The sequence below is a fragment of the Arvicola amphibius genome, chromosome 7, assembly GCF_903992535.2.
Source record: "Arvicola amphibius chromosome 7, mArvAmp1.2, whole genome shotgun sequence".
Classification (NCBI taxonomy): Eukaryota; Metazoa; Chordata; class Mammalia; order Rodentia; family Cricetidae; genus Arvicola; species Arvicola amphibius.
Window position 1 is genome coordinate 108,403,931 of NC_052053.1, and position 23,030 is coordinate 108,426,960.

Genomic DNA, 23,030 nt, shown 5'->3' on the forward strand with positions numbered 1-23,030 from the left:
AATTCAGAAATAGCAGCACATAACTTACAGAACTTAGAGTCCTATGGCGTAAGAAATACAGGGCCCTATGAAGGGATATCAGAGGTAGGGCAGGCAGAAAAGAGCTCAATGGAAAAGTGATATTTAAAGCAAAAATTGGAAGGTGACTTGGAATTAGAGAAAGAAAGCAAGAATAAGGTGTTGTTGTTTGTTTGCTTTGTTTTGTTTTTAGATTTATCTTATTTTATGAGTACAAGTGTTTTGCCTGGACAATGGCCTCGGGCCCTCTAGGAGAGTTACAGACATTTGTAAGCTGGCATGCGGGTTCTCTGAAAGAGCAGCCAGTGCTCTAACTGCTGACCAGCTCTCCAGCCCAGTAGTAAATCATTTTAATAGAGGAAATCCTAGCGTGTCTGAAAGCCTGGTGGTAATAGAGAAAGTAGAATCCTGGGGAAACTAGAGAGAAGTCAGTCTGGTGGAGCAGGGATAAGCCATGGACATGAAGCTACAAAGCTAGATACTGTCCCTAGGGAAGGCTCAGGCTTTAGACTCCGGGTAATCAGAAGCCGCTGAAGGAAAGGAAGTGGCATGATCAAATGTGCGCTGTTGAAAACATGCCTGAGTTTATAATGCTGAGTCCGCCTACTGGGAACCTGTGAAAGAACCTCCAGGTGGCAGGATAGAGATGGCAGTAGCTTAAACTAGAACACAGATACGAGCTCTTCACTCAGGAATCTTCCGAAAGCCGTGACTGAATCACAGCTAAGATGGAGGGGTGAGAAGAGAATTGCTGCTGGCTTTTTGACTTGAAAACCTGGTGAACAAAACCCCTTACTGAGGCAAAAGCATGAGTAGAGTTTGGGAAGAAAGATGAGTTTACTTTTACACTGAGTGTGTGACATGAGAGGTCTAGTAAGGAGCTAGGTGCTGGCTGTAGGGGAGAATTTGACTATCGACATGAGTCACTGGAGAAGGGAGTAGCTTTGAGGAACAAATGTGACCCCCAGGGGAAGCGTCTTAGATGGGCAAATGAAGAGAGAATTGGATCGAGGACCCTGAGATTCCTCTCACAATTTAAGGGTTGATTAGGTTAAGAACACCAGTAAAGACCACAGAAAAGAAGAGAGGCTCCCTATGAGAACATTGCCAAAGCTAAGGTCACACCACAGAGATGGCTCGGCGGCAAAGGCACTTACTGCTGCAGAGGTTAGATGACAGGTGTGAGAAGTGAACTTGAGAGCCCAGCTCAGATGTTCTCAGTGCACTCTGCTGTGGAGTGCTCTTCCAGCAGCGGTCGACACCAGTTGTGATAAAGGGATAGCTAGTTGTGCACCCCAGATGTGAATAAAGGGATAGTTAGCTGTGCACCCCAGGTGTGAATAAAGAGATAGCTAGTTGTGCACCCCAGATGCAAATAAAGGGATAGCTAGTTGTGCACCCCAGACGTGAATAAAGGGATAGTTAGCTGTGCACCCCAGGTGTGAATAAAGAGATAGCTAGTTGTGCACCCCAGATGCGAAAAAAGGGATAGCTAGTTGTGCACCTCAGATGTGAATAAAGAGATAGCTAGTTGTGCACCCCAGATGTGAATAAAGGGATAGCTAGCTGTGCACTCCAGATGTGAATAAAGGGATAGTTAGCTGTGCACCCCAAATGTGAATAGAGGGATAGCTAGCTGTGCACCCTAGATGTGAATAGAGGTGTAGAAGGAACTGTGGGCTGCGTCCCGCCAGCCGGCTAGCTTTACACCCAAAATAACAACATACAAATTGTATTCTTCTAAACACTGCTTGGCCCATTAGTTTCAGCCTCTTATTGGCTAACTCTCACATCTTGCTTTAACCTATATTTAGTAATCTGTGTAGCACCACAAAGTGGTGGCTTACCAGGAAGGATCTTAGCCTGCATCCATCTCAGAGAGGAGAGCTATGGCGACTACCTGAGGCGTCTGCCTGACTCTGCTTTCTTTCTCCCACAATTCTGTTCTGTCTACTCCGCCTACCTAATTTTCTGTCCTATTAAAGGGCCAAGGCAGTTTCTTTATTATCCAATGAAAGTAACACATAGACAGATGACTCTCCTCCATCATAGAGGAATAGCTAGCTGTATACCCCAGATGTGAATAGAGGGATAGCTAGTTGTGCACCCCAGATGTGAATAGAGGGATAGCTAGCTGTGCACCCCAGATGTGAATAAAGGGATAGCTAGCTGTGCACCCCAGATGTGAATAAAGGGATAGCTAGTTGTGCACCCAGATGTGAATAAAGGGATAGCTAGCTGTGCACCCCAGATGTGAATAGAAGGATAGCTAGCTGCACACCCAAGGTTGGTGTTGTACAGTATCACTGCAGTGAAGGGCATAGGGAGTTTACAATACTGACAAGAGATTACTTAAACTGTCAGACTCCCAGGTATAAACGAGATAGGGAGAGAAGTGAAGGTCTCATAGGAATGGCGAGTAAGAGAGTAATGGATCAATGAAGTTGGTATCCGAGCAGGAGCACTAAACAACTGTGAGGGGAGTGAGAGCAGGCTCAGACTTCCAACTGGAATGTAGTGCAGGTGTTAGAGCTGGTGATACAGTCTGAGATGAACCTTTAGGACTGGAATACTTCAGCTACCTGAGAGTGTCTTAAACCCAGATCTCTGCACTCCCGCCAGCCTTAGAGATCGTTTGGCATGATGGGGGTCTTGAAATGGAGAGAGAAAAAACAACTCAAGCCACTTTCAGAGCCGTCAGTAACTGACAAGTCATCAGAAATGTGGTAGCTAAGGACGGAGCTGGAGGCAGAGCTTCAAAGGAGCCTGAGCTTGTACAAAGAGGCGGAAATAATAGATTACTAATGTAGCCTATATTATTTTCTGTTTTTAAATGTGTGTCGGTGTTTTTGTTTTATTTTGTTGCCTACTTACGTTTCTGGTGCCTGTGGGGGCCAGAAAAGGCATCGGGTCCTCTGGAATTGGAGTTCCAGGTGTGTGTGAGCTGCCATGTGGGTCCTGTAGAAGAGCTCCATGTCCTCTTAACTAACGAGCTGTCTCTCCAGGCCCATAGCTTAAAATGCTTTCAGTCTGCCTTATCCAGTATTTCTCCTCCTTATACCCATATACACTTGCAGACATTCTCCCCTTAATGCTGTCTCTGGTGCTGCCAATCCCTTGTAGTAAAATCTCCAAACACTTCTTTCTGCTCAAAAATAAAAACTGAGAGCCATCATCTGACATTTGGGGTTTTGTGTTTGCACGGTTCCCTCATCTCTCCTGACTTCAGCACACTCAAGTTGTTACCAAGCCCCACTTCCTGCAGGTGTTCCATTCTCACATCACACGGTCATAGTCTGTGTCTGCTGCGTCTCCACATCACGTGGTCATAGTCTCTGTCTGCTGCGTCTCCACATACTGCACAGCCAATGCCTGCTAGACTTCAGGCCCCAGCAGAGCGTGCGGAGATCCCTTGTCCAGGTTTTAACAGGAATTCTTTTTTTTTTTAACTAAATGACACTGACCATTGACTAATTTTGTACATGTCCTTTGTTTCTATGTCCTTGTTGTCCGAGACTAAACTCTTTGAGGTCAAGGTTTGTGTCTGACTGAATCCCTTCGGTGTTTTCACAGCATAAACATGGAATAAGCGAACAAGCATTTAAGACATCTGAGTGTTCATTGTATTGTTTTTCTTAGAAGAAATGTTTTAGTAGATAATCATATCTGTCAACAAGCAATTGTTTAAAAAAGAAAAATTTAACCTTTTATTTGTTGTTAAAATTTTTAACGTGTTGTGCTTACATTCACAGCCCCATGCAGTCATTCGTCATACCATTAGATCCACAAACAGGAATTCCAGAGCTGAACGGACAGCTTCAGAAATAAACTGTATGTATATGCTATGTATTTTTTCATTGGTGGTCTTGGAGGGTTGATTTGGATTTTCTTATATTTTCTATGGGATTATATTATCTTAGTCTAATTGAGGCCTGCATACTTTAACACTTCAGAATATATTAGAAATATAGGTTACTTTTCTAGTTTTAATGTACTTTTATTGATCATTGTTTTTAAATAGTTTTTAATTATAAAGATAATTGTGCCCATTGTAGGAAATTTACAAGAAACAAAAAATAAAGTTTGCAAGTGCACATTGCACATCATCACATAACCTACAGCCATCCCATTTTTCTCTGACTTCTTGCTTTGCCGTGAATATTTCATGTGGCTCACGTTCCACTTTGACATGCTAGAGAAGCGCCAGCATGTTTGCTGTTTGCTGGCGCTGGCTTTGCAGCTGCACACTTCTGTTCCCGGCTGAGTCCTGTCCATTTCGTGCCGTGGGAGATAGTCTCCTGTTATTGGGCGTCAATATGATAAGATGACTCTTCACAAATATTTAAAATGGAATTTTGATATTTTTATTTAGTCAGTTAATCATAAGCAGACAAACATTTTATATCAGCCACTTTGTCACTTCAGCTGCATTTAAAAAACAAGTTTTGGATTTGGGTTTTCTGACTTATATTTGTGTTATTTCAAGAAATTAAAGTAGTTCATAATAAAACGAGATGCATGACTAGCAGTTCAAATAGAATTTTAGCCGTGGTGAATAAGATAATTCACTAAGTATTCAAACCAATTAGAATCTGTACAGAGAAGTATTAAATGGCTGTTTGCATTTTATTTTATTTCATTTTTTGGGAGGTGGCTGTATTGCCCAGGCCAGCTTCAAATTCACAGTGACTTTTCCTCCTCAGTTGCCAAGGGTCCTGAGACTTTAGGTTGAACCAGCACACCTGGCTTAAAAGTATTCCTAGCTCTTTAAAAGAATGTCTTCCCTTGTCCATTGCTCAGCAGGACTTGTCATAGATAAGTCAGTAATAAAGATTCGGTGTCTCTGTTAGTGCTAGTGCCCAGCTTGCTGTTGTCTTCCTAAAATTAGTTATTTATTATGTACCTATGGAGTCATCTTGCCAGAGCCTTGTTGTTTCTTGTAACAAAAAAAAAAAAAATCTGAGGGCCCCAGGTAACCAAAGACAAATAACCAGATAACCTTTGACAAAGCAGTATTTACTTTGTTTAGCTATAAAATGTTCTCTTAATGTAATCTAATTTGTCTTTTCTTTATAGCCTTTGCATTTTATGTTTCATTCTTTGTTTTCTTTCCTTTTTTCTTTTTTTTTGGTTTTTTTGAGTCAGGGTTTCTCTGTAGCTTTGGAGCCTGTCCTGGAACTAGCTCTTGTAGACCAGGCTAGCCTTGAACTCACAGAAATCTGCCTGCTTCTGTCTCTTGAGTGCTGGGATTAAAGGCATACAGCATCACTACCCAGCTATATTCTTTGTTTTAATTTATTTTTTTTATTTGTGTATATGAGTGTATTGCTTGCATGTGTGTAGGTGTACCATGAATGTGTTGCCTGCGGAGGTCAGAAGAGAGCATAGGATCCCCTGAACCTGGAGTCGGGGATGATTGTGAGCCACCATGTGGGCGCTGGCAACCAAACCGAATCTAGGTCCAAGAGTAACTAACACATGCCCTTAACCACTGAGCCATTTCTTCAGCAGCATATGTGGTGTGTTCTTGTATTTTGCAATTCCACTTTTTACTTACCCCTTTGACATGAAGTTAGAAAGTGTAAAGTAAGGACCAGGCTTCACTTCTTTTCCCTGGGTGACAGCCCTTTGGGGGTCAATGCTGTTTGTTAAAATTTTTAATCTTTTTCTCATGGATTTAAGATATGTCCTTGTAAGATTAAATCCCCATACGTGTCCTAGAACTTGTTTCCTGGGGATTCTGTTGCGTTGCTGTTAAGATGTCTGTCTGTGTGCAGCAGCACTCTTGAGTGTTCATCTGCTGAACTCTGTTAAGTTCGTCTCTCCTCCCACTTTTGCTTCTCTTCATCATGCCCAGGTGCACACAGTGTCGTTCTTCTGATTATATCTGATTATTATATAAATACATTTAGAATCTGGGTATCTAGTTTTAAATTTTAATTTTATAGATGTGTGACTAAATATATATTAGCAGAGTTGGCATCTTTATGATGCCCAGTCTTAACTAAAAGTCTCTCTCTCTCTTTTTCTCTCAGTGGGGCAGGGTGGGGTGACGATCAAGATTTAGTTTTGTTCATGAGTGCTCAGAGTGCCTTGCATAGATTTGAAGTCACTTTATTCATGATTTTTTTTTCTGTCTTTACACTTAAACATTTCTCACTTTATAGATATTAGAGTGTTTTATGGCTCTGTTCTTGCTTACTTAAAGATTTCAGTTCTATTCTGGTTTTTGCTTCAGTTTGCTTAAGTTAAGCTGGTAACTTATATACAGTAAAATGATTAAATCTTAAGTGTGACATGTGGTAAAAATTTAAAGATACATGTACCACTGTGGCTGTCTCCCTGCTCGGTGTGAGGAACACAGCTGGAATCTCAGAATTGCCCTGCTCTTCCCTCCTGACTCCCCCACCCTCCCCTCCATCCAGAGAATTGATGTTCTGATTCCTGTCACATAGGCTCCGTTTTAACTGACTTTGACTTTTGGACAAGTGGGTTGACAAACTGAACCATTTTCTTTAACTTAACCGTATCTGTGAGAGTCATTCTCACCATCATGTAGGAATACATGGTAGTGGAATATTCCATTTATGAGTATATTATATTACAACTCACCCATTCTTTTGTTGACTTTGTTTTGGGCTATTATGATCATTCTATGTATTCTTACTGTATATTTTTAGTGGATATTAATAATTTTTGAACCTGGCTGTTGATATAGCACAGTATCTGAGGTAAACAAAGGAAGAAAGAGTTGCTTTGGCTCATGGTCTCTAGGGTTCCGACTGCTCACTTGGCTCTTTTGCTTCTGGATCTACAGTGAGGCAGGGCAGTATAATTGAGGTTCGTCATGGAAGAGCTGCTCACCACATGGGATGAGACAGCAGAGGAGTAAGATGAGCTGGCCAGAGACAATATGCAGTCCCCAGGGAGTCAGTCCCTTCAGCTAGGCCCCACCTATAACTCTGTCATCTCCCTGTAGCCTTTCTGTTGATGAGCCCATCATTGAATTAATCCATCTTAGACTCACCAGGGATAAAAAAAAAATAGTCCAACAAAGTCACATTTGTAAATTCTCTGCAGTGGTATAAAATGCACCACAGAAACCATGTGGCATCCTAACCATTAAAGAAGAAGCATGTGGGCAGGCAGAGTTCAGGGGAAGTTAAGCCAGTGACTCAAAGTGAAGACTCAAAGGGTGAGCGCCAGGTATGTTCTGAGAGTGGCCTCTGAAGCTTCCTGTAGCCCAGCTCTCGTAGCTGAGCTCTCCTTTAGAAGTGCCTGCATTTGAAGCTCTGTCTGGCCTGGATTTGAGTCAGTGACTTAGATCTTCCAGACATAATGCGATGATTCATTGTAATGCACATGATTTCACACAGGCAGGTCCCGGGCAGCCTGGTTTAAAGGGCGGTATCTCAGTGGGAAAGCAGCATAGCTCAGAGAGAGTGCCTATCCCATGAAACGTGATACAAGCAGAAATTACCTTCCTCCCGGCCTTTGCAGTTGGATTTGTGTTTGTCCTCCCTGGCTGATGAGTGCCAGGAAGGATTTTTCTTCCTCTCTCCCTGGCCAGGATATAGGCGCATGATCACTGTGGCACATAGTCTCAGAATTCAGAAGGTTGAGCCAGGAGGGTGACAAGTGTTCGGGGCCAGCCAGGACTGCTTGGTGAAACTCTTGCTTTTTTAAGAAAAGGGCAAGTCCGTGAAAGTTGTAAACAAGCTGAGGAGACTCCTACAAAGTTATCAGTTCCACACCCCAAAGTGTTTTGTTTTGTTTCCTTTGCTGAATGGCGGGGAAGCCTGTTAAACTTCCTCACTGAACAAATCACCAAGCATCCAGTGCATCTGGAAATGCTGCCCCAAGCTCCAGTTTCTACATCTATCACAGGCACATGGCCAGGACACACTTATACAGTTTTATACCAATTGGACTCAGTTCTCTTCTTGTCTGACAGGGTTCGTTAGATTTTGTAGGTCCATGAATCCATGGTTTACATCATTTGGCTGCCATCTCTATGAAATGTCTCAGATTTTGTAGGTCCATGAATCCATGGTTTACATCATTTGGCTGCCATCTCTATGAAATGTCTGCCATAGTCTCCCCTCTGCTTCTGAGACATCTACACACAAGAGGAGCTTTGTTCTTGTGCCCATTCTGCTAGTAAACCATTAAGTGAGTTTTATTTTAGGTACAGTATTTTCCACATATAAACTTTTAGTCATATTCAGATTACACGTGTACATATGTGTGCATATTTAGAAATGTAATTTTGTTTCTGTGCTGAGATTGTCTTCTCACCCTTGTCTGTCTCCAAAGTCTCAAGCATGTTTGTGGTAAGCGTTTAAAGTTGCGTCCATATTTACATATCTGTTCTGCATTCGCAGTTGACAAGTTACAGTTTGAACCACCTCTGAGGAAAGAAACAGAAGCCCGAGACGAAATGGTAACTGCGACTTTAAAACATTTTCAGTTTAAAATTTGAGAAAACTTCAAGTGAGATGTTTTAAGGAATTAAGTATATACATATATATATATATATGTACATACATATATATAAATCACTTTTTATACATATTAACTCTACACTAGTTCTCACACTAAAGTGTGAAGGATTCGTAATTAGGAATTTTGACGGTGCTGCAGGCAGTGTAGTTTGACCCATTCAATCCAGCACTCCCAGTCTTTTGAAAGATGTACATGGATTATTAAACACTGACGTGGACTCAGATTTCGCCTTTTCCTGACTCATTAGGTTTGAAGTGAGCACAGGTTTGCACAGAGTATCTGTGTAAAGTATCATATCTGGGGTTGGACACGTGGTTGTTAGAACACTGTTGTTGGTCCTGTTATATTTGTTACTGCAGCTTATTTTGCCTGTTCATCTGTGAGAGGGTCTCACTGTGTAACTCGGGCTGCCCTTGAGTTGCTACAGCCCTCCTGCTTCAGCAGCCTAGTGCCAGCGTGACCAGCATAAGTCATCACAACAGAAGTGTTGTGTATAACCCTGTATATAAAGGAATAAATAAAAAGATGTTGTTAGGATTGGCCTAGAATGTTCCTTAATGTCTACTGTTTTTTAGTCAATAAAAATGCATTTTCTAGGCCAGGCGGTGATGGCACATGCCTTTAATCCCAGCACTCAGGAGGCAGAAGCAGGAAGGTCTCTGAGTTGGAGGCCAGCCTGTCTACAGCATTAGTTTCAGGACAGCCGGGGCTACACAGAGGAGCCCTGTCTTTGGGTAGAGGCGGGGGAGCGCAGTTTCTAGCGGATTTTCATGCATTCTTCTTACTGCCCGTTTCTGTATGCACCAGCCTTCTCCATGCATATTTAATGGGCTATTTAGTTGTCCTGGCTGATGGAGTAGTTGTGCACATAATTCAGTTTTTTGTGGGTTTCTTTTTGTTTTTGCCTTTCAGATTGAAAACTATATTTAGTAGATGTGGGGAAATTCTTTTTTCATCAAATGATAATGAGTCATTGATCTAAATATTTCACATGACAGAACGAATTGTGGAGATGTATAAACAGATTGGATGCCAAGATAACAAGCAGCCTCAACCCTAGGATTTTCTTGAACCAGATTAGATAGCTGATATGTAATTAGTAAATCAAATGGTTGATATTAACTTGGTTGATATTATTGTCTGTGAAAGTAACATTTTAAATTGTGACCTGCACAGGGACTACCATCAGACCCACACTTGGTGTACCATTGGAGTCCTTTTGTGGATAATACAAATACAGGCAGGTAAGTTGTTTTCTAATTAATAGCTTGATTATGTGAACAACTTTTATGAGGATTTGTCTTAGAGTTGTCAGTGCATAGCTTTTACTTATATTATTGACAAAAAGCATCATGAATTGTTTAGTAAGGTTTTAAAAGGGTCTCTTGTGTTTGGGGGGATTTTTGTTTATTTTCTTCTGTTTTTTGCTTTGTTTTTCAATTGTTTGCTTTGTAAGAAGATCATGTTATATAGCCCTGGCTTGTTTGTTTGGCACTTCTTCGTTAGACCATTAGACCAGGCTGGCCTTGAACTTGTAGTCTTCCTCCTGCCCATGCCTCCCAAGTACTGGAGTTGCAGGCATGTGCTACAACTGGCATGGTTTCTGTTTCAGTCAGTATATATTGTGTGTAATTATAGTGCATTAAAAGATGTCATTGGTGAATAAATGGTCAGAAAACCCTCATTCTGTTTTTCTAACATAGTTTCTTCATATTCTAGCCCTGTCTTTATTCAGCAGTGAATTGAGGGGCTGGCCTCAGTGAGTCACTGAATTGTTTACATGTTTGTGCATTTCAGTTACCTGGAGAATTCATTGAAAATATAGACTTCTGGGTCCCCATATTAGGCCAGTAGAGCAGAGGTTGGCAAACTGTAGCCTGTGGGTCAAATCTAGCTGCTGCCCATCCCCTGAGAATGGTATTTGGGGAGAAGAGGAGTGCAGAAGCAAGGGGGGGGGGGGTAGGAAGATGGCTCCGCAGTCAAGAGCACTTCCTTTTCCCCAGTGTACCTGGGTTTAGTTCCCAGGACCCATACCAGGTAGCTCACAACTGCCTATAACTCCATTTTCAGAAAAGCCAATGTCCTCTTCTGGCCTCTGCAAGTATTGCACACATATGGTGAACATACATATCCACGAGCACATATACATGTGCACACATACACACAAAGCAAATAAATAAAATTTTAAGTTAAAAAGGGGTATTTACATTTGAATGGATAAAAATAAAAGAATAATATTTTGTCAAAAGCTTGCATGAAATTAAAACGTCAGTGTCAGTAAAGATTTATTGGAACACAATCATATTAATCACTTTATGTAGTATTTATAGCTGCTGCTTTCATACTATATCAGTGGAGTGTGGCTGCCATATGCCACCTGAAGTCTGTAGTATTTAGTATCTGGCCCTTTACAGAAAGTTTGCCAACCCCTGCCGTAGACTAGTCTTTATGAATGGAAGAAAGACCCTGGCAGTTCCTGCTACACTGAAAAGATTCTGAAGACATTGTACACGACCATTGAGCTGTCACTGCCTCTCGGACTTTGACGTGCCTGCTGGTCACCTGAACTCTTAAGCTGCAGGAACCGGTGCAGTGGATCTTCAAAGTGTCCATTTGTCAGCTTCTGTAGGGGTCTTCCTTGAGTAACAAAGGGTTAATAATTTGGCCACATAAACTCACGGGCTCCAGAATTCTGACTTTCATTGTTGGTTGTTTTCGTTTTCATTTGCTTTTATTTTCATTTGGTTGTTGGTCATGTTTGGGGTTTTTTTTGTTTATTTTTTGCTTTTTGGTTTTTTATGTAAGGCAGGATCTCATATAGCCCAGGCTGGCCTTGAGTCTCCTGCTCTACCTGTGTCTGCCATCTTGCTGCTAGGATTACAGGCATGTGCTACCATACCCTACTTGTGTTGGGAAGTTTTCAATTTTATTTTTTAATATTTATAAATACACAACCCTGTTTTTGTTTATTTGCTTTTCATTAGTTTAAATCCTTTAGGGATACAGCATCACATGTATTCTGTATACAATGCTGTAGCAGAAAGGTGGCTTAGAATGTGACAGGCACCGTGTTGCTGTCACCGTTACCTCTCCAGGCACCCAGGTTCTGCTGGTTTGCTCCCAGGCCTCCCAACACTGTCCTTTGCCTTACACACATCAGCACATCTCTGGCTGGAGTAAAATTCCATTTCCTCTCAAGCACCAACACCTCTTGTTTAAAAGAAAGACAGGAAAAAAGAAGGAAAGAAAAGAAGTAAAACCACTGTATGCATATTCCCTTGTTTCTGAGGACCCTGATTTTGCCAGCAAAGTGGCTTGCACCCTCACCTTCCAGCACACACTTGTCTTTCAGAAGGTCTGCCCCAAGTGGGTCTCCACAGACTCCAGATAGTGGAAGGTTTTTTGCTCATTTGTTTTGTTGTCCATACTAACCGTGTGCTCTTCCCCTGAGCTGCGCCCAAAGTCTGAATTTTATCTTTCTTTCTTAAGTTGAATTTAATTTGAATTACACATTAAGTGCAGCAGAATACAATTGAAAAGGACTTGGTGCCCCTTTGTAGTTTCTGTAATCATGCTGATGCTGGTCTAGACGGGTTTCCATCATGCTCTGTCTGTCTCAGAGCCTCTGCTTGCAGCATTCTAGTGCGTACTCGACAGTGTCGTCTGCGTGAGTCGTGTGTGACCATCTAAATCGAGTTTTCTCTTTGATAGATCAACCTCTAAGCGTGCAGTACCACCTCCCCTACCTCCTAAGGTGAGCTGCTGCAAGATTTTGAACGATAAATCCTTCTTTACATAATCACATTTTAAAAATAATTTCATTGCCTTTGTTTAAAATTTTAAGTTTATTAATTGTCTTAAGAAAGTGGATATGGAAATATAAAGTACATAGTAAAGAATATTTGTGTAAAATAATACACTTTAATAGATGTCAGAAAGAAACAGGTTTTTTGCTCTTGGAAAAATATTTGACTGTATGGTGGGAGATAAAAAGTTTGCCATCATCATTTATTGCTATAATTTGACATTAGAATCATTCTTTATTAAGTCATTGTCAGTTTCTACTTGTTAAATACTTGGCAACTGCTTCCATAATTTTATTGGTTATAAAGGTTTTATGATTTGGGGTTGGGATTCATTTTAAAACCCACATGTGAAGTTCATAGTTCTGTTGAGCAGTGACTCACTTGAGTGTTTTGCTGAAGTGAAGGTTACAGTGACTGTTTAAAGAGCATCTTCTTATCCTCTTGTCATTAGCCACGGATAAACAGTTACCCTGAAGACAACCTCCCAGAGGAAGAGAAATCAGCAACCGTCAAACGTTGCCCTGATCCAGATGCTAGAGCACCTCACATTCTCAGAAGACAGAGTAGCCCCAGCTGTATTCCTGTAGCAGAGACATCCTCTATAGGTATGGCAGCGTGCCAGCAGCTCTGGAATGTGGCAAGATACCGTGATGTGGGTGGGTCAGACGGGTGGGAAGGAAAGCCATTGTCTATTAATAATATCTTCTTTCTGTTGTGCAGTTCTTGTGCAGTTCAAACCATTGCTTCTGTGCTTTAATTACACACAAATGGCTATAGTAGATTCAGACCATTTCAACCTGGTTCAATCCCTTAGTAAATGTTAGGGGTCCAGAGGAAGTACCCATGTGCCTGCCCGCCAGGTATCAGAGGCTGTGGCAGAAGTTATACCTATATACACATAGCATTACAAAAGACGTCTGAGGTTGGTGATGCTGGCCTGTCATCCCAGCACCTGAGAGGCAGAGGCAGGCAGATCTCTGTGAGTTCAAAGCCAGCCTGATCCTGTTCCGGGATAGCCATGACGGTTACACAGAGAAATCCTATCTCAACAAAACAAAATAAAGTTCCTTGTAATTAATCAAAAGGAAAAAAATAACATGATGGAGGGAGGAAAAGAAAGACAATTAGTGTAGTTTTTCTTAAAAAAGAAAGAAAGAAAAACAAAAAAACTGTATTTGAGTGGAGCCCTAACATTTCTGAGGAAGGTAGGGATGGGTTGTTGGAGGTTGGTAAAGGGCCTGATGAACTTACAGAAGGGAGAGCCAGTGCTTAGGCGTTCCTGGAGACTAAGAAGGATTAGGCAAATAAACTAATGCAGAAAATCTGAATCATGTTTGAAGCAGTCTAACATGGTGGAAGAGCGGTACCCAAAGAGGAGGTAGGACTGAGAGTGGAGACTAAAGTTCTGTTGGAAAAGATCTTGAGTACCACTGTCCGTGGGCAAAAAGACTAAGGATACTGAGAGTCTGGACCAAGGGCAAATGGACTCATTGGCAGAAGCATGCTTCCGCAGACTCATCCAAGAGGAAGGGAAAGGATGAGGAAAGAAAGGTCCTCGTCAGAGAATGTTCTGTTTTGTGTGCTCATTCAGCGTTAACCACGGTTTCCTTAGGAAATGGTGATGGGATTTCAAAACTGATGAGCGAGAATACGGAGGGATCAGCACAAGCCCCGCAGTTACCTCGGAAGAAGGACAAGAGGGACTTCCCTGTGAGTACAGCGGTGCTTGGCCGCTGGCTGTTTCTAACATAGAGGGGGAGCCAGAGGAACTCAGGTAACTGGACTTGAGCATGGAGGCCTGGACTGTTGTCCCACACCTCTGCAGAGGCTGGGCAGAAAGATCACTGGCATGGAGAGACATTCTTTTATATGTAGGGATGGCCCAGCAGTGAGAGTGCTGGCTGCTCTTCCAGAGGGCCTCAGTTTAGTTCCCACACCATGTGACAGCTCTTACCCATCAGTAATTCCGGTCCCAGGGGATCTGCCACCTTCCTCTGGCCTCCACAGACACCAGGTTCACACATGTTGCATATTCATACATGCAGGCAAAACACTCAACTCATATACATAAAATTAAAATAATTTTAAAATAAGTATTATAATAACTGAAACAGTAAATTACTAAAGTTTTATTTTTAAACCTAGGGTTTCTTACAGTATTAAAAATTACTTAAAAAATTTTTTTTCACAGAAACCAACCATCAATGGCCTTCCACCCACCCCAAAAGTTTTGGTAAGGACTTTTATATGACCTGATTGCTGATTTTTTTTTAATCTCCTTAGAAGCAGTAGGAGTAATACCCTGTCAAGTACATTGAATCACTAAAAGAAATATTGTAGAATATAAAGTTGGTAGATAGATTTGAATGTACTGTAGTCAGATTACATAGTCCAATTTGAGTGTAATAGTTAAAATTTGAGTGTAATAGCAGATTTGTAGTCTTAGCACTCCATAGACTAAGGCAGAAAGATCATGAGTTCGAGGCCAACCTGGTCCATATAGTGAGTTCCAGGCTACATCTGAGCAATCAGATATTTAAGAGAGAGGGAGGGAAGAAAGAAAAGGAGGGAGTTGGAGGGAGAGAAAGAACAAAAAGAAAAACAAAATTGAGAATTCACAAATTCTCAGATTAGCGTCTAAGCACCAGTTTAATTTTAATGTACTGTGAGTACTGGGCTTCTTCCTTCTGTGGTAAGTGTCTCTCCCCTGAAGCCATTCTCATCTTGAGCTGTGCACACTGAGAAGAAAGAGGAAGTTTAGGTTAACACTTCTCTGTCCTGTTACAGAGAATGAGGTGTGTCTGTGAGGTGGTGCTGTCAGCCGTGGGAACAGGGTTCTTCGTGAGTCATACTCATTAATGGTTGATGTCTAGAATACAAACTTGCTCTTTTTGTCTGTTGCATATATTCTAGAATTACACTGTGGTTAAATCAAATATTATTTCACTATAATGTAGTCCTGAAGTAATAACTTAAAATTCCTACAGCTCATTAAATATGTAGATGTCCAATAAATTTGATACTTTGACCCTAAAATGGAAAGAAAGCAAAGACTGTGACTCTGAGTAGGAAAAGTTTAGTTCTGTTAGTCTGTATTTTGTTTTGAGATAAAACCACAAAAGTTTCTTCAAAGAGTTTGACATTGTATGATTTTTTTTAGGAATATTAAAATTATGTAATAATTCTTATTTCTTTCTTTATGAACAAGATGGGAGCATGTTTTTCAAAAGTATTTGATGGCTGCCCTTTGAAAATTAATTGTGCAACATCCTGGATACACCCTGATACAAAAGGTACAAGTTCTGAATTGTGTGTGTATGTGTGTATTAATTATACATATATAATTAATATATATTATATATATAATATATATATATATACCTCCTATAAAATATTTGCTGTATGGAAGACCTTTATTAGTAACTTGAGGTTGTTAACTTTAAAATTATTACCTTAGATACTAAATGAGACAGGGCCCTGTGACAAGCTGTGTAAATCAGTAAGCTTTGGTTCAGGTGCTTTACAGTTGGAATATGTAGGAACTGTTCTTATAAAGGAGGCTGAGGAGATACCACAAATGTTGTGTCCTTAATTTTTAAGGATGAGACCATTTAAAACCAGCTGCTGAGGTCTGTCTGTAGGCAGTGGGGGCTGTTGTTTAAGGATGAGACCATTCGTAACCAGCTGCTGAGGTCTGTAGGCAGTGGGGGCTGTTGTTTAAGGATGAGACCATTGGTAACCAACCGCTGAGGTCTGTAGGCAGTGGGGGCTGTTGTTTAAGGATGAGACCATTCGTAACCAACCGCTGAGGTCTGTAGGCAGTGGGGGCTGTTGTTTTAGTCTCAGTGTTCTCTGGATATATAAAACTTGTTTCAAATCAAAACAAAACATCCAACTTAAATACATGGGAGTAAGGGGGTTTTGTGCTCATAACTTAGCTTGGTGGTATGAGCGGGCATGAAGATGTAATTCAAGACCAGTCTGGGCTGTATTGAGACAGTGTCTCAAATAATTAAATAAAAACAGAAACATCCGCCGGGCGATGGTGGCGCACGCCTTTAATCCCAGCACTTGGGAGGCAGAGGCGGGCGGATTTCTGTGAGTTCGAGACCAGCCTGGTCTACAAGAGCTAGTTCAGGGACAGGCTCCAAAGCCACAGAAAAACCCTGTCTCGAAAACAAAAAAATAAAACCAGAAACATCCATATTCATATTCTTCTGTCTCCACTCATTTTGATTGCTCCAGTCTATGAGTTTAAAATTCCATGTCCACTTAGCCTGTTCGGGTGTTTAATTTTATGTTCAGTTAAATGCAGCTATCGCTATGGCTTCTTTTGACACATTTTTCCAGGATTTATGGGGAGTGGCCGTGCCAGTCTCCTTCCATGTGGGGCCAGTCCCTTACTACCTGGCTATGGCAGGTTTTTTCCTCAGAATCAGTCCTTTCTCCAGGAAGCTTTGGTTCTTATTAGTGGTGACAGTATTTAGAAACCAACATCTGAACAAGAAATGTGTTCATTATTTGTGGTGTGTCATGGTTTATGATTTCTATTTTACTGTATGTTTGAGTATTTGAAGTGTCTTACAAACATGTACTACTATAACAACAGTTTAAAATTTAGTTGAAAGGCAGCATTTAATAATAGTCTTATGCCACTTTTATTTACTTTTTAAAACATAGAAAAGAGACATGGTAGCATGAATGTTAAAAACAGTTGTACTATGTGACTGGTGGCCATCTAATATCACTGCATATAGCCCTTAGCTAAGTGTGCACTCTCAGGAAATGACAGGAAGTTCTGGTAACTTGTATTACAGATCAGTACATTATTTTTGGAACTGAAGATGGTATTTACACTTTGAATCTCAATGAGCTACATGAAGCAACTATGGAACAGGTAATAAAAATTTTAACTATTAGTTTGTGCAAATTGGATAAAAGAAGTATCATAACTTTAAATCCATTTATATGGGTTCTTATCTTTGTTTTTAATGGTTTGAATATTTAAGGGGTGACATGGAACCTGTCTTTGTGTTCATATTGAAAGATTTTTTTTCCTCTTAAGGTTTTGGTAATTTTCCCAAAGGAATTACCAGAATGTTTACAGTACTGTTTGTTTTGTTTAGCATGGTGCTGAGGATTAACCCCAGGCCCTGAGTGTGCTAAGCCTGTGCCCTGCCACTGAGTCATGTCCCCAGCAGCACTTGGCTGAATTCGGGTTTGGGGACAGGATGAGAGGAGAGAGTCAAAGCTGTGCAGTTTAATAATCTTCTTCTTCCCCCTCCTCAGTTGTTTCCACGGAAATGCACATGGCTCTACGTTATCAATAACACGCTGATGTCATTATCAGGTATGCATGACGCTGAAAGCCATGGGCAAGCAGAGAGATGAAATTTTAGCATACACTGTATGACAGCCATTTGCTGTTTGAGAAAGGATCCTGTCTTCTGTGAAGACTGCATCTCCCAACCCCCTTCCCCAGCATCTGAACACCTGGGGGAGGGAACATCGTGGTGATCTGCTGAGCCCATTTTCCGTCCATAACTTGCACCATTGCTGGCTGCATTCTGCTTGGCTTTGAGTGTTTACAGTGCAACACTCCGTGAATTCTAGCAAACCCACTCATAGCCTTAATTTTCTTCATTATCAAATTAGAACAGAGGCATTAAAAATACAGACAAAGTCTAATGAGGTTGTTGTGAGGGTTAAAAAAATAACAGCCCAAAGTGCTAATTGTGAAGTCTATGTACGTGTTGTTCTGGCCCACTTGTGAAGTCCCTTAGACTGATGGTGCTCTAGAGTCTCCTAATCAGGGATCGGCGAGATGGATATCTCAGTTTGAAGAATGCTTTCCAACAAGCATAAGGACCTGAGTTCTATCCCCAGCATCCATGTAGAAAGCTGGGTGTGGCGGTGCATACTTGTAATCTCAGTGCTAGGGAGCCAGAGACAGAGGCTCCTTGGGGCTCACTGGACAGCAAACCTAGCCTAGTAGGCAAGTTCGAGCTTGTCTCACAAACAAGAGAGACACTGACTAAAGAACAGCATTCAGTCTTAACCTCTGGCCTGTACATGCATATGGATCTGTACTTATTGTGGAGGACTGGCCTCAAGAAAAATACCATTTACCAGGATAGGGGCATAGGAATTTAGAAATATTAGTAAAGAATATAGAGACGCATAAAAATTAATAAGACAGAAACCATAGAATCGTTGTAAGGAAGGTCTCTTGTTCATTTCCCGGCTGCCCAGACTCCTGAAATAATCACACAGAATCTATATTATTTAAATCACTGCCTGGCCCATTAGCTCTAGCTTCTTTTTTGCTAACTCTTACATCTTAATTTAACCCATCTCCATTAATCTGTGCATCACCACAAGGTCATGGCCTACCAGTAGAGTTTCAGCACATCTGTCTCCAGTGGTGACTCCATGGCTTTTCCTCAACTCCTCCTTTTTTCTTCCAGCATTCACTTTAGTTTTCCCCACCTCCCTCTATTCCCTGTGCAGGCCCAAGACAGTTTCTTTATTACCCAATGGTATTCACAGCATACAGAGGGCAAGCCCACATCAGTAGGGCATTCCAGTGATTACTGAAATCACCCAGTTGATCTTTCCACCCAACGTAAGTGGGGGGTGGGGGAGGTAAAAAAAAAAGACTTTATTAACATAATACAAAGGACCAGCAATCAATCGCTCAAACACTCTGAGACATCAAATCATTAGCATTCTGTTGTCTAGGTAGCAAAGCTGGACTAGGTCAAGTATCCAGAAGGCTGCCCTTCCCCAGGTGACCTCATAGTTACAAAAGAAGGAACAGAAGAACATTCTGTCAGGATGGCATGGACTTACTTGAATGAGCTATTTAATGTTAAAAGAACCAAGCAATCACATCCTGAGTTGGGACTGGCAACTACCTTTGTCAATCATTTGAGCAGCTTCCAAACTCTCTGACCGTCAGACAAGGTGGAAATGGGCCCATATTTTGGGGGCTCCACAACTTATGCACGCACATACATACACATGCATTTCACACACACACACACACACACACACACACACACACACACACACACACACACACAGCTTATCTAAACAAGGAGATTCTAGAGCAACCTGTTCTGATTTTAGCATTGTTGGGGTTTTTTTGGTAACTGGTGGTAATGAAAGGATTGAACACCTTTAGACTCTCTTTACCATATCTGTTCTGTTGCTAAGAGACACCATGATCAAAGCAGTTTTTATAAAGGAAAACATTTCATTGGAGCTGGCTTACAGTTTCAGAGGTTTAGCCCTTTATCATCATGGCAGGAGATGGCAGCAGGCAGGAAAGCACTGGAGCAGTAGCTGAGAGTTACACCCTGATCCCTAGGCAGAGGGAGAGACTCCCGGTGACACACTTCTAACAAGGCGATACTTCCTAGCACCTCTAATCCGTTCAAATAGTGCCAGGGGGCCATTCTTAGTCAAGCCACTACACCCACCAAACAATATTTTCTTACACATTAGACTTATGTAACCACCTGAAGACTGATTTCATTTGTAGTACAAGGTAGGTAATTGTTATTTCTCCCCAGTCGAGATTCTTCAGGAATCTATATTTGAGCTAATAGCAGTGTTTATGACAATATAGCCTTGTATGTAAATGACTTGGGGTTCCTCTAAAGTGGTGCGGCCCTTTAATACAGTTCTCGTGTTGCGGTGACCCCAACCATAAAATTATTTTCATTGCTACTCATAACTTTGCTACTGTTAGGAATCATAAAGTAAATATCTGTAGTTTCTAATGGTCTTAGATGACCCTTGTGAAAGGGTTATTCCATCCCCCAAAGATGTCCCAATCCCCAGGTTGAGAACCGCTGCTCTGAAGAGTACTTTGTTCTTTTGTTTTAATTATGATTAGCCTGTAATTTTTTTGTTTCATTTAGTAAATATTCATATATTACTCTTGTGAAAAGAAACAGACCCAATTCTATTTGGATGGCGTCTGAATTTTTTTGAAACAGGCTTAATTCAGTTTCTTTTTCTGGTGTAAAACCCCTGTATGGTAGCCATAGCTGGAGCCTGAGTACTCTGAGCCAGACTCTGATGTGAGTTTTCACAAGATGGCTAATGAATTCCTGATAGGGAGACCTGGTGGACAGTCTCCTTCCAGCTGTGGGTCAAGTAGCTGTAGGTCTTAGAGATGGCATCAAAGATGAAGTTGCGCAGGGTGGCATGCAGCCCCTGGCTGATGTGCAACAGTCACCAGTACTGGCCAGCAGCAGCAGCTTCTTGGGCCCAGGCGCAGAGATGATGCCAGGAGCTTTGGGAGCAGGGATGAAGCACACCAGCACAGAGGAACAGTGACCTGTCACCTTGCATGAGATGGTATGGGGTTTGCCTGTCTTGTTCCCCCAGTAGTCTCTCCAGACAGGGACATTGTAAGTTTAGCCAGGATGATGGCCCCTCGAATGGTAGTGGCTACTGCCTTGGAGCACTTTACACAATGACCAACATGGCCATTGTAGTCCCAGTAGCGACAAAAACCTTGAAGCTGGCCCACTGCAGTGAGTCTGCTTCTGCGCTGCCGTGGTCTTTAGAACCTCATCCCTTAGGAATGCTCCAAAAAAGTCAGTGGACACAGCTTCCTTGATGGCAGGGAGAGGCAGACAGCCGTCCTGGGATTTGACCTTCATGTCCTTGAGCAGGCAGTCCAGCTTGGTGAAGGGATCCACTCCTTGTCTTCTGCTCTACCTCCATGAGCCCAAAGGCCTGGAAGACCATTGCGGAAGCTTCCAGGGCCTCTCAACCTGGGCCTCCCAATGCGAAACCTCCCACTGCACATCTGAGCAGTGGTTCTGGATTTGGATGTAGAATAACTTTCCTTAACTCTTGCTACTTTTATCGTTAGACATAGCTGACTTTCAGACACAGCTTTAAAACCACACATAGTACCCCTTCTGTTTCCATGAACTAAAATGAGATGGTGGGAAATAGTCTATGATTAGTTCATTTCTGTAGTGTGGTTAGAATTACTCCTAAAACAGAAAGAGTGTAGGTATCAGAGACAGTGAGTATGGAGAAGTGGAGAGAAAAGAGAGGTACTGTGTTGGCCAGAATGTTTCCGTTCTGAGAAAACAAACTGCAGTGAGGATGAAATGCCCTGTGTGGCGTGTTCCTCTAGGAAAGGGTGCTTGTTACTCTGTCGCACCCTTTGTGAGGAATTGGAGGGTGTCTGCGTGTCTCTCCTGCTAAACACGGCTACAATTGGATGTGCATGGGTTGTTCCTTACTAGACTAGGCCTTATAATACTGACATTTCTCTTTTCCTGGTATTACAATCTATGCATTTAAAAATTGTTCACAATTAATTGAAGATAATTTGATGGATTGCCGATGGATAGATCTGTCCCAAAGAGATAATCTCAGTGTTACAGAATTCTGTTTTGTGTGTGCTCCTGTAACTCTTTGTAGCACACGTGTGCACAGGTGTTTATCAGTTTCTCTTTCTTCACGAGCATCAAACAGGTTTGCATTTGTTCTTCCCGGGTCACCTGTTTGTCAGAATGTACCTAAACAGAATGATCTACTTGCTTAAAAGTAATTTTACCCATTATGTTCAAAACAGTATTAACTAGGTTTGTTTGTTGTGTTTTTACATGTTTTGCTTGATTCTTGAACATTACCGGACTCATCATTTTAGAAGGTAATTGCATTTTTTTTTTTCTTTTTGGTGTTCTTGAGACAGGGTCTCACTGCGTAGCTCTGTAGCTCCGCCTGTCCTGGAACTCACTACATAAACCGGTCTGGCCTTGAACTCAGCAGAGATCCACCTGCCTCTGCACCCTGACTCCTGGGACTAAAAGCGTGCACCACCACACCCAGCTAATTGCATTTTCTTATACTTGAAAATTGTCCTTCTTTTTCCTACTGAAATTGATTCTAGTAAAAGTAACTTCTTTCTCTTTTACAGGAAAAACCTTTCAACTCTACTCTCATAATCTTATTGCTTTGTTTGAACAAGCCAAAAAACCAGGATTAGCTGCCCACATCCAAACTCATAGGTTTCCTGACCGCATTTTGCCAAGGTACAAAATATCATTTTGATCCTGGAGGGGTGAGGGTGTTTGTGTCTTATTTTTAAGCTGCCTGTATTCCTTGTCTGGTGAAACAACTCCCTGTTCCTAATTTACATGTGATCCAGACTGGAAATACTTCATGCTTCCTGCATGAAAAGCACTTAAGGAAGTTTTATAACAAATTCTTCATCCTATAAAATGAGTCTAAAAATAGTCCAAAGTCGGAGTCCAAGGTGGCTTTTTTTTAAAAAATCCCTTCCTGTCTGATTCTGATACAGCTGGTTCATATTGTGGAGGCCACAATAGAATTCATTCATGTTGTCTTATATTTTCAGAAAGTTCGCCTTAACAACAAAGATCCCTGATACAAAAGGCTGCCATAAGTGTTGCATAGGTGAGTCAATGCTCCTCCTCACACCAGCTGGATACAATATCTTTAAAATTACTCGAGGAGTCTCATAGTAGGAGCGAGGTGAAAAGTCAGCATAAGAGCTTAGCAGCTGTCCAGTAGCATCATCCACACAAACCGTCCCCACATCTCATGTCCGGATTAACCCCAAGCCACCCTCAGAGTCAGAGACTGGCCAGACCGTCTCACACTCTCACTGACAGGAGTGATGCTCGTGGCCATGATTACACG

The 23,030-nt window shown here is 41.7% G+C and overlaps 1 protein-coding gene across 2 annotated transcripts in view; it reads left to right on the plus strand.

Annotated features, from left to right (window-relative positions):
• The window catches only part of Map4k5 (mitogen-activated protein kinase kinase kinase kinase 5), a 90,283-nt gene that overhangs the window by 52,403 nt on the left and 14,850 nt on the right, over window positions 1-23,030 (plus strand). Inside the window, exons 13-25 of one of the 2 annotated variants that reach the window (XM_038336414.1) lie at window positions 3,771-3,849; window positions 8,403-8,461; window positions 9,700-9,767; window positions 12,235-12,277; window positions 12,781-12,934; window positions 13,942-14,039; window positions 14,521-14,562; window positions 15,538-15,622; window positions 17,147-17,226; window positions 17,619-17,679; window positions 22,015-22,017; window positions 22,285-22,399; window positions 22,726-22,784. In XM_038336414.1, the coding sequence (XP_038192342.1) occupies window positions 3,771-3,849; window positions 8,403-8,461; window positions 9,700-9,767; window positions 12,235-12,277; window positions 12,781-12,934; window positions 13,942-14,039; window positions 14,521-14,562; window positions 15,538-15,622; window positions 17,147-17,226; window positions 17,619-17,679; window positions 22,015-22,017; window positions 22,285-22,399; window positions 22,726-22,784 (946 nt within the window). The remainder of the gene's footprint in view (window positions 1-3,770; window positions 3,850-8,402; window positions 8,462-9,699; window positions 9,768-12,234; window positions 12,278-12,780; window positions 12,935-13,941; window positions 14,040-14,520; window positions 14,563-15,537; window positions 15,623-17,146; window positions 17,227-17,618; window positions 17,680-22,014; window positions 22,018-22,284; window positions 22,400-22,725; window positions 22,785-23,030) is intronic. The other variant, XM_038336415.1, reaches the window with a different exon arrangement.